The 14,407-nt window shown below is 43.7% G+C and overlaps 1 protein-coding gene across 1 annotated transcript; it reads left to right on the forward strand.

The window, feature by feature from the left end:
• Positions 1–2,227: 2,227 nt before the first annotated feature.
• Positions 2,228–5,672, forward strand: LOC306888530 (extracellular calcium-sensing receptor-like; the record flags this gene model as incomplete). The annotated part of the gene is made up of 6 exons (XM_079446884.1): positions 2,228–2,361; positions 2,532–2,820; positions 2,901–3,656; positions 3,965–4,192; positions 4,494–4,617; positions 4,774–5,672. 6 exons carry the CDS (start codon positions 2,228–2,230, stop codon positions 5,670–5,672), a joined length of 2,430 nt encoding a protein of 809 aa, XP_079303010.1.
• Between the last annotated feature and the right edge of the window lie 8,735 nt (positions 5,673–14,407).

The following is a 14,407-nucleotide window of genomic DNA, read 5'->3' on the forward strand; positions in this document are numbered from 1 at the left end:
ACTTTTGAAAACTAAAAAACAAAACGGTGTGAAGGGGCGCCGCTTACTGTTTAGGTCTGGTCTTCTATCACGGTGCACCAACCCGGTCTCATCCCAACTCGTCACATATTGACGCTTGGTTTTTGCGTCGCTTTTTGATGCTCAAGGTACCCCTTTAGCGTCACTTTTCGACGTGAAGGGAAGGTACCCCTTTAGCGTAACTTTTCGGCGTCGATATGCTAACGCGGTATTGGGAATTTTATCGTCAAAATAAGGTTGCCATTATTGCATATATGTAGGGGTGTGATTTTTCAATGTAAACAGTCAAAATAGTTTTATTTATATGACTTACCCAACCCCTGCCCCCAAACCTACCATCTGTGAAGAAAACGCAAGATATAGGAGGCAGATGCAAGTACTGGCATAATTTATTTAAAAATGATTAATATACGCTAAGTGTTTCCTATTTAAAAAAATTACCTTCCCTTCACGCCGAAAAGTGACGCTAAAGGGGTACCTTGAGCGTCAAAAAGCGACGCAAAAACCTAGCGTCAATATGTGACTAGTTGGGATGAGACTATGTTAGGTGCACACAGCAGGGAGGACACAGGAAACACGGAAACGAGGAGGTAACACAAAAACAGTCTTTACTGGACATCAGGACAAGACTAGGCAGGGCAGACACTGACAGGAACACCGGGGAGTAACAAGTAGACCAGACCCAATCTAACTGAACAGACAGGACTAATATACAGGGGATAATCATAGATAACGAGACGAACACGTCTGGACAAGAATTAACTAATGATAACATTTCACAAGCACAGGAAACAAACCAAATAAGGAAACATGAGGCGGGAACACATGACAGACACGACAGAACCCTGACACATGGAATATTTGTTATTTGTGTGCATGATTACTGAGTGTTGCTACCTTCTGATAGACTGATAACATTAGACACTCAAATTAGCTGGACTCTATTCTACTCCTGCTCAGCCTGATTCATGTCCTGCCCGTGATTACTGAGTGCCATCACCAGGCAAGCATCAGCAGTTTTGATTTAGACAAACATAATGTCCATTCTTAGGCAATAATCAATGCTGTTAGCAAAATAAAATAGACACAAGAGAACAGAGAATAGTTTTGGTGAATATCCACTAACAATTATTATTATTATTATTATTATTATTATTGAGGAGAAATGGTTATGATGCAAAAATAAACTACAGACAAGTGACCAAGCATACAAGCAAAAAAGATGAAAGGCAAAATATCAAAAAAGGCAGCCATATCACCCTGTAGCCCAAGACTGGTTTCCCACTGAAGCTAAGCAGGGTTGAGCCTGGTCAGTACATGGATGGGAGACCTCCTGGGAAAATTAGGTTGCTGCTGGAAGAGGTGTTAATGAGGACGACAGGGGGTGCTCACCTTGTGGTCTGTGTGGGTCCCAGCACCCCAGTATAGTGATGGGGACACTATAGTGTCAACAAGCACAGTCCTTCGGATGAGACGTTAAACTGAGGTCCTGACTCTCTGTGGTCATTGAAAATCCCAGGATGTCTTTCGAAAAGAGTAAAGGTGTGACCTCGGCATCCTGGCCAAATTTGCCCACTGGCCTCTGACCATCATGGTCTCCTAACGATCCCCATATCTGCCGAATGGCTTCATCACTCTGTCGCGTCTCTACCATCCAGGTGGATGCTGCACACTGGTGGTGGATGAGGAGATCCCCCCTCATAATGTAAAGCGCTTTGAGTGCCTAAAAAAGCGCTATATAAATGTAATTAATTATTATTATTATTATTATTATTGAGGAGAAATGGTTATGATGCAAAAATAAACTACAGACAAGTGACCAAGCATACAAGCAAAAAAGATGAAACAAAGAATATGTAGTAAATATTAAACTGGGTAGGCTTCCATAGGCTTTATTAGGTAAAAAGTACTGCAAGTGTTTACAGTTTTGCTACCTTCTGATAGACTGATAACATTAGACACTCAAATTAGCTTGACTCTATTCTACTCCTGCTCAGCCTGATTCATGTCCTGCCCTATGAGGTCACTTTTAACGTCTACAAGAAATTATTCATTATTAGTTACGCCTATAAAAGTGCAAATACTGTATTAAGTCATTTGAATTTGGCAGTCACAGTTCAGCTCAATCACTGGGATGCTTCACTTGCTTTACACACTCCTCCTTTTCTATCACCTTAATGTGACAGCTGAACATTTTTTTTGCAGAATAATGGGAGACCCTAAGTACCCGCTGTTTTCTAAGGATGGAGACATAATTATTGGATCAATTTTGGCAATACACAGTAAATTAGCATTGTCTTCATTTGAGTTTACACAAAAACCTCAGCTTCTATCATGCTCCAGGTTTGTTACATTGTCTGCCCTAGTTTTTAATGTATTTAATGCAATATTTAATGGTGTTTTTGTTATGAAAAACATGTGATAAAAAGTCAAAGGAAAACAAATACCTTCAACTTTATGTCTGTTTATTTGTTTAGTTGAAACGTAGCCTACTGGTGTAATGTTTTTTACAGTGTGAATCTACAAGATTTCCGGATGGTTCAAACTATGATCTTTGCCATAGATGAAATTAACAATAATGACATTTTGCTCCCAAATGTTTCTGTTGGCTATAAAATTTATGATAGCTGTGGTTCAAGACTGGCTTCTATGAGTGCAACTATGGCACTGATGAATGAACCAGAGTTTGCAGCAGGGGAGACATGCAATGGACAGTCTTCTATACATGCTATCATAGGGGAACCACAATCTTCTGCCACTGTGATTCTGTCCAGAACAACAGGATCTTTTAAAATTCCAGTGGTAAGGAGAGATAAAAGCAAATGTTTGACATCACCATGCACATTACTGTATAACTGTTTAATTTTGTTTTTCTTCCCCAGATAAGTCACTCAGCCACATGTGAGTGTCTCAGCAATAGAAAATATTACCCCTCTGTCTTCAGGACTATTGCTAGTGATTATCACCAGAGCAGAGCACTTGCATACATAGTCAAATACTTTGGCTGGTCTTGGGTTGGAGCTGTGAACAGTGACAATGACTATGGAAACTATGGAATGGCCATATTTCTGAATATAGCCCAGGAAGAGGGCATTTGTGTGGAGTACTCTGTGAAATTCCAGAGAACAGAGACTGAAAAACTAAAAATTGTGGTAGACACAATGAAAAAAGGCACTGCAAAAGTGATTGTTGCATTTCTTACCAGTTTTGAGATGAACAATCTACTTGATCAGCTAAGTATTCAAAACATTACAGGCCTACAGGTGATTGGTGTTGAGGCATGGATAACAGCAAGCAGTATGATCACTCCAAACAGTTTCCGTGTGCTTGGAGGGTCACTAGGCTTTGCAGTGAAAAAAATCAATATCAGAGGTTTTGCAGATTATGTTCTAAAAGCATTCTGGGAAACAGCATTTCCATGCTCAGAGATTGAGAGGAATTCTTCTCAAACTGAATTAAGTTGCAGCAGATATCAGGATCTACTTGTGCTGAAAAACTATAATGAAGATGTTCCTGAACAAAGATATGCAAGTAATGTGTACAAAGCAGTTTATGCTGTGGCTCATTCACTACATAGCTTACTCAAATGCAAAGAACGTGAAGGCTGCAAGCAAAACTTAACAATACAACCACAGCAGGTATCTATCTTTCAAATTTGGTCTATCTATCTATCTATCTATCTATCTATCTATCTATCTATCTATCTATCTATCTATCTATCTATCTATCTATCCATCGATCTATCCATCCATCCATCCATCCATCCATCCATCCATCCATCCATCCATCCATCCATCCATCCATCCATCCATCCATCCATCCATCCAGGTAAAACAATTGCTAAATGGATATGTTAGAGAGCACAAGCCTAACCTGTTTATGTTGTAGTTATTTGCCAATGTGTTAATGCCTTATCCATATCATTCTAAATCTAAATTTTTGCTAGGTGGTTGAGGCTCTGAGAAACGTCAATTTCACTGTAAAGATGGGAGATCGTGTGTGGTTTGACAACACTGGTGCAACAGTAGCCCAATATGAAGTTGTAAACTGGCAGCAGGATTCTGATGGATCAATCCAATTTAAACCAGTGGGATACTATGATGCCTCACTGCCCCTTGATCAACGCTTTGTGCTTAATACTGAAAACATAATCTGGGCTGGAGGACAACTCAAGGTAAAGTGCAATATAATAATATAACCTTTCTACAAAGTTTGTTTGTGGCACTGAAAATTTAGAGCAATAAAGCCGAGTGACAGTCAGGCCTAATCAAGGCTTAGAGGACATTGACCAGTAGGAAAATAGGCTACCATGCTGATTAGTCTTAATAACGCTGCCAAATTTTAATAACAGCGCTTTAAAGATTTTTGAGCTCAAAAAATTTTCACAATACAGCAGATTGCTAGAGCTTGAATTATTTAATGTTTCAAAGCTGCAATATTCTGTATGTGTACATTAGTATAATGTTTCTATGCAGAAGCCAAGGTCTGTGTGCAGTGAGAGCTGTCCTCCAGGTACAAGGAAGGCTACACAGAAAGGAAGACCAGTCTGCTGTTATGACTGTATTCCATGTGCAGAAGGAGAAATCAGTAATGAGACAGGTAATATTCAGCCCATGAGAAAATTAGTTAGTTGCTCCATTTGTATTCTTATTTTACTTTTCAGGGTGCAGTTTTTCTATCAAATGAGTTAATAATAATAATAATAATAATTTAACTTTTGTCTTCTAACTGTAGTGAAAACAACTTCCTTTCCAGATTCAATTAACTGCAAGCAGTGTCCAAGGGAATACTGGTCTAATGCTGAGAAAAATAAATGTGTCTTAAAGGCTGTTGAGTTTCTGTCATTTACAGAAGTTATGGGTATAGTGCTAGTCTTTTTCTCACTCTTTGGAGTAGGATTAACAGTGCTGGTGGCCATCCTGTTTTACAGCAAGAAGGACACCCCCCTAGTAAAAGCCAACAACTCAGAGCTGAGCTTCCTTCTTCTCTTCTCATTGACTCTGTGTTTCCTCTGTTCACTTACTTTCATTGGTCGGCCCACTGAGTGGTCCTGTATGTTGCGTCACACAGCATTTGGGATCACTTTTGTCCTCTGTATCTCCTGTGTTCTTGGGAAAACAATAGTGGTGTTAATGGCCTTCAAAGCTACCCTTCCAGGAAGGAATGTCATGAAATGGTTTGGGCCTGCACAACAACGACTCAGTGTTCTTGCCTTTACATTAATACAGGTTCTTATCTGTGTGCTTTGGCTAAAAATATCTCCTCCATTTCCCTATAAAAATATGAAATACTATAATGAAAAGATCATTCTTGAGTGCAGTCTGGGTTCTACTATAGGTTTCTCTGCTGTTCTGGGTTACATTGGTCTTCTGGCTGTATTGTGCTTCATTTTAGCTTTTCTGGCTCGCACACTGCCTGATAACTTTAATGAAGCCAAATTCATCACTTTCAGCATGCTCATATTCTGTGCTGTGTGGCTCACATTTATACCAGCTTATGTCAGTTCTCCTGGAAAATTTACAGTAGCTGTTGAGATATTTGCCATTTTAGCCTCAAGCTTTGGGTTATTACTTTGTATATTTGCACCAAAATGTTATATCATCCTGCTTAAGCCGGAACAAAATACAAAGCAACATGTGATGGGAAAGATTTAATCCAGTCCTATTTAGAAATAAACCACAGTAATGTGGCTATTTCAACACTAAATTATACAATGAAACAAATAGGAAAATCTAACAGTGATATTATTATTATTATTATTATTATTATTATGAGTGTGACTGAGAGTGTGGTCCCTACGTAAATGATGCTTATCTGAATGTGTAACAATGCAAACAGGTTTTCTGTAAGGGGCATGTTTAGGGCTAGGGAATAAAAAAAAAAAAAGATTGTTTGGTCAGTATAAAAGCAATAGAAGTCTATGGAAAGTCCCCACAATTCACAGAAACAAACGTGTGTATGTGTGTAACAGGAATTATTTTCACTGTATTTTTATTAACTGTTAACCATTCATAACAATTATTGTTTCACAAGTGTTTTACCACGTCATGGCTCTTGTGAAGGGCTGAAATAAAGAACCTAGTGGCCTGCTGCTACACTTTTGGCTGTGTCTGTATTTGTTCACTTTCTTTTTGTCCTTTGTTTGCAATTAAGGGATGGGGATCAAGCCAAAGTGACAAAAAAAAACAAAAAAAACAGAGGGCTGTGAGAGGTTTTAACCTGAAAAACAGGCTGATACAAAGGCTGCAGTGTAATTGCTGTATAAAATCAATATCACATTTGTAATCATGCTGCTTTTTGGTGGAAAAAACATCAGTCTTTGTGTGATACTGATTAACTATATGAAATATCATTTCCCCCATAGCCCCCATATCTTCAATTTTGTGTTCATTCTAAATGCATTTTAATAAACTGAACCATGCAGTGAAAGAACGCACTGTAGCGTTTGGACCAATCAGACACACATTTATTAATTATATTTAATAATGAAACCCTCTCATTCAACAATCTGTGAGGGTCTATGGACCCTTCCCCCGAGAGAGCACCCTAAAGTGCTCCGTTACCAGGGAAACCATCTGATAAGACTGTTTTATTGCTCAAAAGTATGTGAGATGCAAAGTGCAGTAAGAACAGACCCTTCTGAAACCCATGCAATGCTTATAAAAAGAGAACTTTCCTAATTTTACTCATTGACAAACCTTTCTACGAATAAACATGCATCCCAGGACATTGTGTGTATGATTTCAACTGTCTTGTATTGTATTTTGTTGTATGCCTGCTTTATGAGTGAAGTACTAGTTAATGTAACCCCACCTATATTGTGTCTCCTACCAAAGTAATGCTCATTTGATGATGCACACTTTGGTGTACACCACCTCCTCATAGAATGCTATGTGTGTTTGTATTTTAATTAAAGTATAGACTACCAGAGCCATTCGAACCATGCTCTCAGACAAAATTCGAACCATGCTCTCAGACCATGCCCCCCCCCCAATACTTCCAGCCTCCCGTTTGGAAATTCAGCTTTTCTCATTGGTCAAGCCCATCCTGAGAGGTGGGTTGCTTCCCTTACTTTAAGGGGCTCACACACAGGTTCGTGCTCTCTTCTGCTAAATCTCCCAATTGCTGTCCATGTGGTTGGACTCACGGAGAGCCTAGGCCTGTGCGGGTGTGCCGGGCAGTCCCCAACATATAGAGCCGTGTGCTATCTCCCTTGCCTGGGGAGATGGCTCTCGACCACAAAGTCAGACTAAGTCAGACTAACACCACTGGAGTTCGTCTTCACTCAAACCTGGAATTCACCATCATGGAAATGCCCTTGAACAGACATTTCTCTCTCCCCGCTCCTGGTAGCCTCTGCATCTTATCTCCGGATTGCGGCCTGCAGTTCCACTGCAGCCCACAGGTCCAGTAGGCCCCATTTTACATCCAGCCATGTGCTTATCTAGGAGAGAGAGGACTCTCTCAACCACCACAGAGTCAAGAACAACCTTGGAGTTTCAAGAAATTGCAACTTCGGCCATCGAATGGAACCAACCAGACTTTCTTCAGAGGCTTCACAAGACTCTCGTTCCACAGTCAAATGCAAGATTTGTTCCTTTCACCACACAGAGGTTTGTTGTAAGCTATCGTATACTGTGCTTTGAATTTTGATGACTGATGGTTCTTTCAGATGCTCAACTCAGCCTCATTCCCCCAGTTTCTCTCCGGTTTCATTCATTCAATCTCACTTACCCTTCCCATGTGTGTGTGTGTATTGTGACTAGCATCCCGAAGCTTCATTAGCGTCGCCCTGGAAACAAGCGAGGAACACCTGCCCGTCCTCATCACATGGCGGCTACATAAGCCACGCAGGCCCTACACATGAGGAGACTTCTCCCTGAGACCAAGCATTAACTCGCCCTCTCATTTCTCCCACAGACAGCAGCGTGTGACTGAGCAGCCCCATTGGAGCACAGCATGGACTCACTGCACCAGGAAAGAAGGACGAGAGCACTCACAGCACCGGAGAACCCAAGTGGATTTTTCCCCCTTTTTTCACATCCCTCCTTTAAAATAAATCCACCCTTCGCGACATTTATTAAACAATCCTTGTCATGTGATCCCTCACCCCGTGACACAGTTGGAGAATGCAGATTAGTGAAGAATCACCGACAAGCGATCTCATTCACTTTATCTTTTTTTCTTTTTTTTTCCCTTGTTGTCTCAGGCGAGCGCTCCTCCCCCAACATGGACAAAATCCTCCAGCGGCTCGTCGAGTTTAGCATCCTCCAGCAACAGATCGTTTAGCAACTCGCCACCCGTCAAGGAGAGACGGAGCAGGGGCTCGCGGCTCTTCAAACCGCCGCCGCTCAGCGAGTTCCGCTGCCGGACCCACGAGTACAAGCCGCTAAACTGCTCCCCAAGATGATCCCTCATGATGATGTAGAAGCCTACTTACAGATGTTTGATACAACGGCAACCTCTGAAGGGTGGCATCTGGACGACTGGGCACGGGTACTGGCTCCCCTGTTGACGGCTGAAGCTCAGCATGCATACTTTGCTCTTCCCACCGCCTCCGCCGATCAGTATGTGGAGGTCAAGAAGGAGATCCTCGCCTGCCTGGGGTTATTCCCTATCTGTGACGCTCAGTACTTCTATGAGTGGGAGTATAAGCCCTGTCTGCCAGCCCGTGCCCAGGCTGCTGAACTCACTGTTTTCTCCGAGCCCTTCCCCGCTCTCACCGACAGGCGGTGGAATGAGGAACCCAACCACCACCTTGGAGCTTGTGGAGGCTATAGAGCTGGCGGATGCAGCCCAACATCGGGACGCTGGGGAGTGAGCGCCGCCGTTTCCCCGGAGGGTGGTTCAGGAGCAACGCGTGCCAGAGGGCGCCCAGCGACCACTGAGCAGGCCAGCGACTCCTTCTCAGCGGGATGAACCCATGCTGACAGAGGCTCCCGTGCTTCCCGCACGGACCTGGCTGGCAGGCTGCATTTTACACTGCGACCTGCCGGTTGGAGCTCCAGAAGTGGACGTGAAGATTAACGGAAAGCCATTCCGGGCCATCCTGGATTCCGGCAGTGCAGTCAGTCTGGTGCAGTCTCACATTCTCGCTCCACGCATGAAGTGTAAAACCATCCTCCCCATAACATGTGTCCATGGGGATACCCGACAAGTTCCCTCTCGCAGAGTAACCATTTTTTGCCGTTCCCGGCACCTGGTCCATGGAAGTCGGGGTGCTGAAGAATCTTCCCGTGCCCGTGCCCGTGCTGATCGGGAGAGACTGGCCCGGGTTTGACCGCCTACTGGCCACGGCGACGCAGCCTGCCAGCCCCCGAGGGGACCGCCGGAGACAGAGGCCCACGAAAGGACCTCGTCAGCGCCCCGTTCTTTTGGCCTCGGACAGCGGGAGAGATGGTGAGTCCCCCTCCAAAAATACTAACCTTTTCTATGATGTCTTTCAACAGGAGACGGGAGGGGGCTCATTTGGAAAGGAACAACGAGAGGACGACAGGCTGAAGCATTGCTGGACACAGGTCCGGATCATCGAAGGCAAGGAAGCTCAGCCTGCCCCCCATCCTCTCCCACATTCCATTGTCCAAAACAGCCTGCTCTATTGTGTCGCCCAGCGAAGGGGGGAGGAAAAATTATTGTTGGTGCCGAAGCCGAAGTGAAGGGGCTCTGCCAAGCCTGCCTGACCTGCCAGGTGATGTCACCCAGGACGCCTCCCCCAGTCCGCTGATATGCCCATCATCGAGGTGCCTTTCGAGCGCATCAGGATGGACCTTGTGAGGCCGTTGCCTAAGTCTGCCCGGGGACATGAACACATCCCGGTGATTGTCGACTATGCCACCCGGTATCCAGAGGCAGTTCCCCTCCGAAAATCCACTGCCAAAGCCATCGCCCAGGAACTCTTCCTGCTCTATAGCAGAGTTGGCATCCCAGCGGAGATCCTGACCGATCAGGGTACCCCCTTTATGTCCCGACTAATGGCTGACCTCTGCAGACTGTTGCGGTTGAAGCAGTTAAGGACCACCGTCTACCATCCCCAGACCAACGGACTGGTCGAACGCTTTAATCAGACTCTGAAGCAGATGCTGAGACGGGTGGTCGCGGAGGACAAGCGCGACTGGGACCTCATGATCTTCGGGATCCACGAAGTTCCCCAGGCCTCCACTGGCTTTACCACCTTCAAGCTCCTCTTTGGTCGGCAACCCCGCGGCCTCCTGGATGTGGCGAAAGAGGCCTGGGAACAACAGCCGGCAGCCCATCGCTCTGTGATCGAGCACGTGAAACAAATGAGGGAAAGGATCGACAGGGAAGTTAGTCAGGGAACCTCTGATCCCATGGTGGTTGACGTCAACTCCCATCTCTCGGCTGCCCAGAAGGGGGAGCTGCAGCACCTGATCAGTCAGTTCGTCTCTCCCTGGGCGGACCAGCGTCCTGCAGCATAGAACCACCCCTAACTTCAATCGTGATGGTCCCGAAACCGGACGGCACCCTCCGTTTCTGCTATGACTTCCGTCACCTCAACGAGGTCTCCAAGTTCGACGGATACCCCATGCCTCGGGTAGACGAGCCGTTGGACCGCCTGGGAAGGGCCCGGTATATCTCGACATTGGACCTCACCAAAGGCTACTGGCAGGTACCCCTCTCTGAGAATGCCTCAAACCTAAGACTGCTTTTTCCACCTCTAGTGGCCACTGACAGTACCGGACCCTTCCCTTCGGCCTTCACGGGGCACCCACCACGTTCCAGTGGATTACGGACATCCTATTGCGGCCCCATCAGTCCTACGCCGCCGCTTATCTGGATGACGTCGTAATCCATTCCGAGGCATGGGAAGACCACCTGGACTGGTTATGGAGGGTGCTCCCGGAGCTCCGGAGGGCTGGGCTCACCGCCAACCCTCACAAATGCCACCTTGCCACAGGAGAAGAAGGTGGAAGCGGTACGCTCCGCCCCGAGACCCAAAACCAAAACACAGGTACAAGCCTTTTTAGGGTTGGCGGGGGTACTATTGCTGCTTGTGGCCGTATCTGCATGATTATCATCTGTATGGACGGACATCAGCGTGTGATTACTGACGGCTATCATTGTGATTCAATGATCAGCTATTATTGATTATATGGCCCATCTGTATGATTATCATCTGAATGGAAGCACATGAGCGTGTGATTACTGACTTTATGACCATGTCTGCCAATATCACTTCATGTCTGGCAATCAGAATACTTCAGTATACATACTATATACAAAGCATTTATTTATTTTTTTTTCCTTTTTTATTACTCAAATAATTATTTTTGTATTTTTTAGTGCTCAAATAAATCGGTCTATTATTTTATAATTGAAAAACTATGCAGGAATATGTATAATGACTAAAATAGCTTGTATAATTCTGCAATCCATTTGGTGGTTATTTTTCCTCAAACAGGCGGGTGGGAGGACTATAAATAGTTTCAGAAAAAAATATTGCAGGAATCTAATTTTTCATGGTATCTTCTTCAAATTTGAAATATGAACTCATGAGACATGTGGCTTTCAATCCATTACTTTTCTGGATTGCTCCAGGACTTATTTCATGTATTTGTATACGAGATATTCGTATACAAACATTCAGTGTGGAAAAATATTTTTCAAGGCACGTTAGTGCCTATAACTTTTTATCTTTTTGAACATTATCAACTCTGGATGATAGATAGTAAAGCCTAGTGTCTTCTTTCCAAAGATGCCTCATTTGTTTGTGTAGCACACTTTGTCAGGAACTGTTACCATTTTAATTTACGTAGGTTATTTTCACCTGTGAGGCCCACAATGGGGGGCAAAGGTTAACAGGTTGATAAAACTTTGTGTACAATACATATCAGTATTGGTTTCTGATTCAATTTAACAATTTTGATCTTGTTACATGCTCTGAGTAGTACAGTACCTTAAAAAGGGTATTTCCCTTACCCTGGAAATGAAGATTTATTTGAATTCATAATTAATCAATACTGAGCGTTCGCTAGACAGTCTGGCCAATTGATTGTACTGTAAACTCTACTTTATCAAGCTAATTCTATTAACTCATCCAAATATTATAATTAATTATAACAAGTTTTGATTAATTATTAATATTCCCCTTTTAAGCTAATTTGCTACAGCACACAGGTCTACTAGACTTCCTATTGGCTTAACTATAGCTAAACTTTAGCTACTTACATCCATGGTAGCTATCATCAGTCATGGATGTTAGCAAGACAAATTAACTATATTTCCCCTTTGTCCTTTGGATAATTGGCTGTAAATTCAAGGCATAGTTAGGTAGCATAGTCTTTTGTTCATCACCACTCACCTCCGCACTAAGACAAAATGCTTGTTCGAGATTAACTATACTAGCCTGCCACTGGCTGGCGAGAGTAGCCGCTTGCAGTCGGGGCGTAATTAAAAGTGGAGAGTGACAGCGTTCAAGAAAGGAGTATTTTACTAGTCCACCCTCTTTCCTATTCGGGCGGGGAGAATTACAAAAGGTGCAGTCAGCCGGAACTAACTCGGAGAAGGGAGTTAAATCACCAACCTTGGTCCAGGATTCAGTGATGAACATAATATCCAGACAATGCATAGTGAAGAAATCGTTTAACAGAAAGGTCTTATTCACCAGAGATCGAGTGTTGATTAGAGGCATTTTTGACGGGGGAATTACCTCCGGAGAAAGCGATACTCTGCGACCTTCAATCACTCACAATCCTTTGTACCAATTCCATTTCATGAAAATAAACTTACGAAAAACGAGTCATTAATGAGCTTGTCTGAATTTAATATGAAATGTTAGACAAAAAGATTGTTTTCGGACATGAAAACAGATGTTATTTTTTTGTTTTGGTGTAAATTACTCAATAAACGCTAAACTGCCAAATGATTTTGCCACGGGGAGACTGTAAATTCAGCTGTTATTCATTAATAGAAAGACAAATAATATAAAGGTTTGTAATACAAAGTATTTTCCCAAAACTAAGTTTTAGTATTTTTCGTGTCATGATGGTGAGGACGGGAACATATGTGACGTAGCACGCGCACTTACTAAACCATCTTATTCTAGCATTTATATGCTGAGGAGGACTCTAGCCTACAAGACTCTGAAGGACTGAACCAGGAAGGACGCAGCCTCGGTAGGATGCAGCCTTCCATTTGAGAAGCACCCAAAGACTGGGGCGGACTTAGTGATTTGGGGGCCCCAAACAAATTTCAGGTAGGGGCCCCAACACAATTATATTGCTCTTTTACGCGTAACCCTTATTTTGCTCACTAGCTCTCATTATAGCTATAAATATAATTTATTGTAACTATTACCCCTTCACAACTTAAGTAGCCTAAATAATTAGTCAACCTAATGCTGTTCTAAAGCCATATTAAGCTACCTTATTTTTTTCGGATAACAAGACATTGTATAAAAAAAATGCTTGCACTTGTCCATTTAATGAATTGTAAACTTCTTCAATATTTTCCCAAAAAGGATTAATATGTTATAAAAATTATCCCATGCAACTCGTTCCATATTCCAAGTGTTCTTAAGGCATATGATAGGGTTTGCCTAAACAAATCGAAAATGTAATCTATTAAGCGAAAATCTACAGTCATTGCATTTGTGCATTTATCCACGTTTATAGTTCATTTGCATTTATTGTTCGTGCTGGTACCTAGGAAAAGCACACAAGAGAGTCATTTTGAAACATCGTTTCAAACGAGACGCTGCATCGAAGCACTATGGGAACGCCTCCAGCGTGACGGCGCTCTGAATTACATGTGTAATCTGTCCAATGGATAGGCGAGACGTCACGGGCGGGTGACATAATCGGCCAGGAAGCATAAAAGCACGTGTGGTGGAACCGTCGTCAGCTTCAGGAAATAAAGCAACCGCTTGCAGGGATGCCGGAAGTATGGCCCTGAGACGCAGCGTCTCGTTCCCTCGAGGAATTAGGGTTACATACGTAACCAAGAGACATTCCTCTTCAGGAACTCGAGCTGCGTCAAAGCGCTATGGGAACGAGATGCCCATGACGCCGGACTTCCAAATCCCTGCCCAGTGTGGATGGAGCACAGTTAGGGCAAGAGAAAAAAGGGGCCACGAGAGGCTAAGTGGGTGGGGTTTGCGTCCAGAAGGCCAACTTCTGAGAAGTGAGTCATGTTCCCCAAGAGAGGGGAGAGCATAGGACTCGAGGCTATTGAAAGCACCCTCATCCACCACAGGCATAAGCTCTCTGGCCTCGTGCTTGGCCGAAACAGTCGAGCTCTCAGAGCGGAGACCTCTGCATACTGACTCTCTAATCGAGAGGAGGTCTACTACGCTCCACACGCTGGACATCCTGTAAGGAGACTCACCTAGAGCCTACCACTCACACAACTGTCCTAGCGGAGCTCTGGCAAG

Source organism: Barbus barbus, assembly GCF_936440315.1.
Source record: "Barbus barbus genome assembly, chromosome: 22".
In the NCBI taxonomy this organism is placed as follows: Eukaryota; Metazoa; Chordata; class Actinopteri; order Cypriniformes; family Cyprinidae; genus Barbus; species Barbus barbus.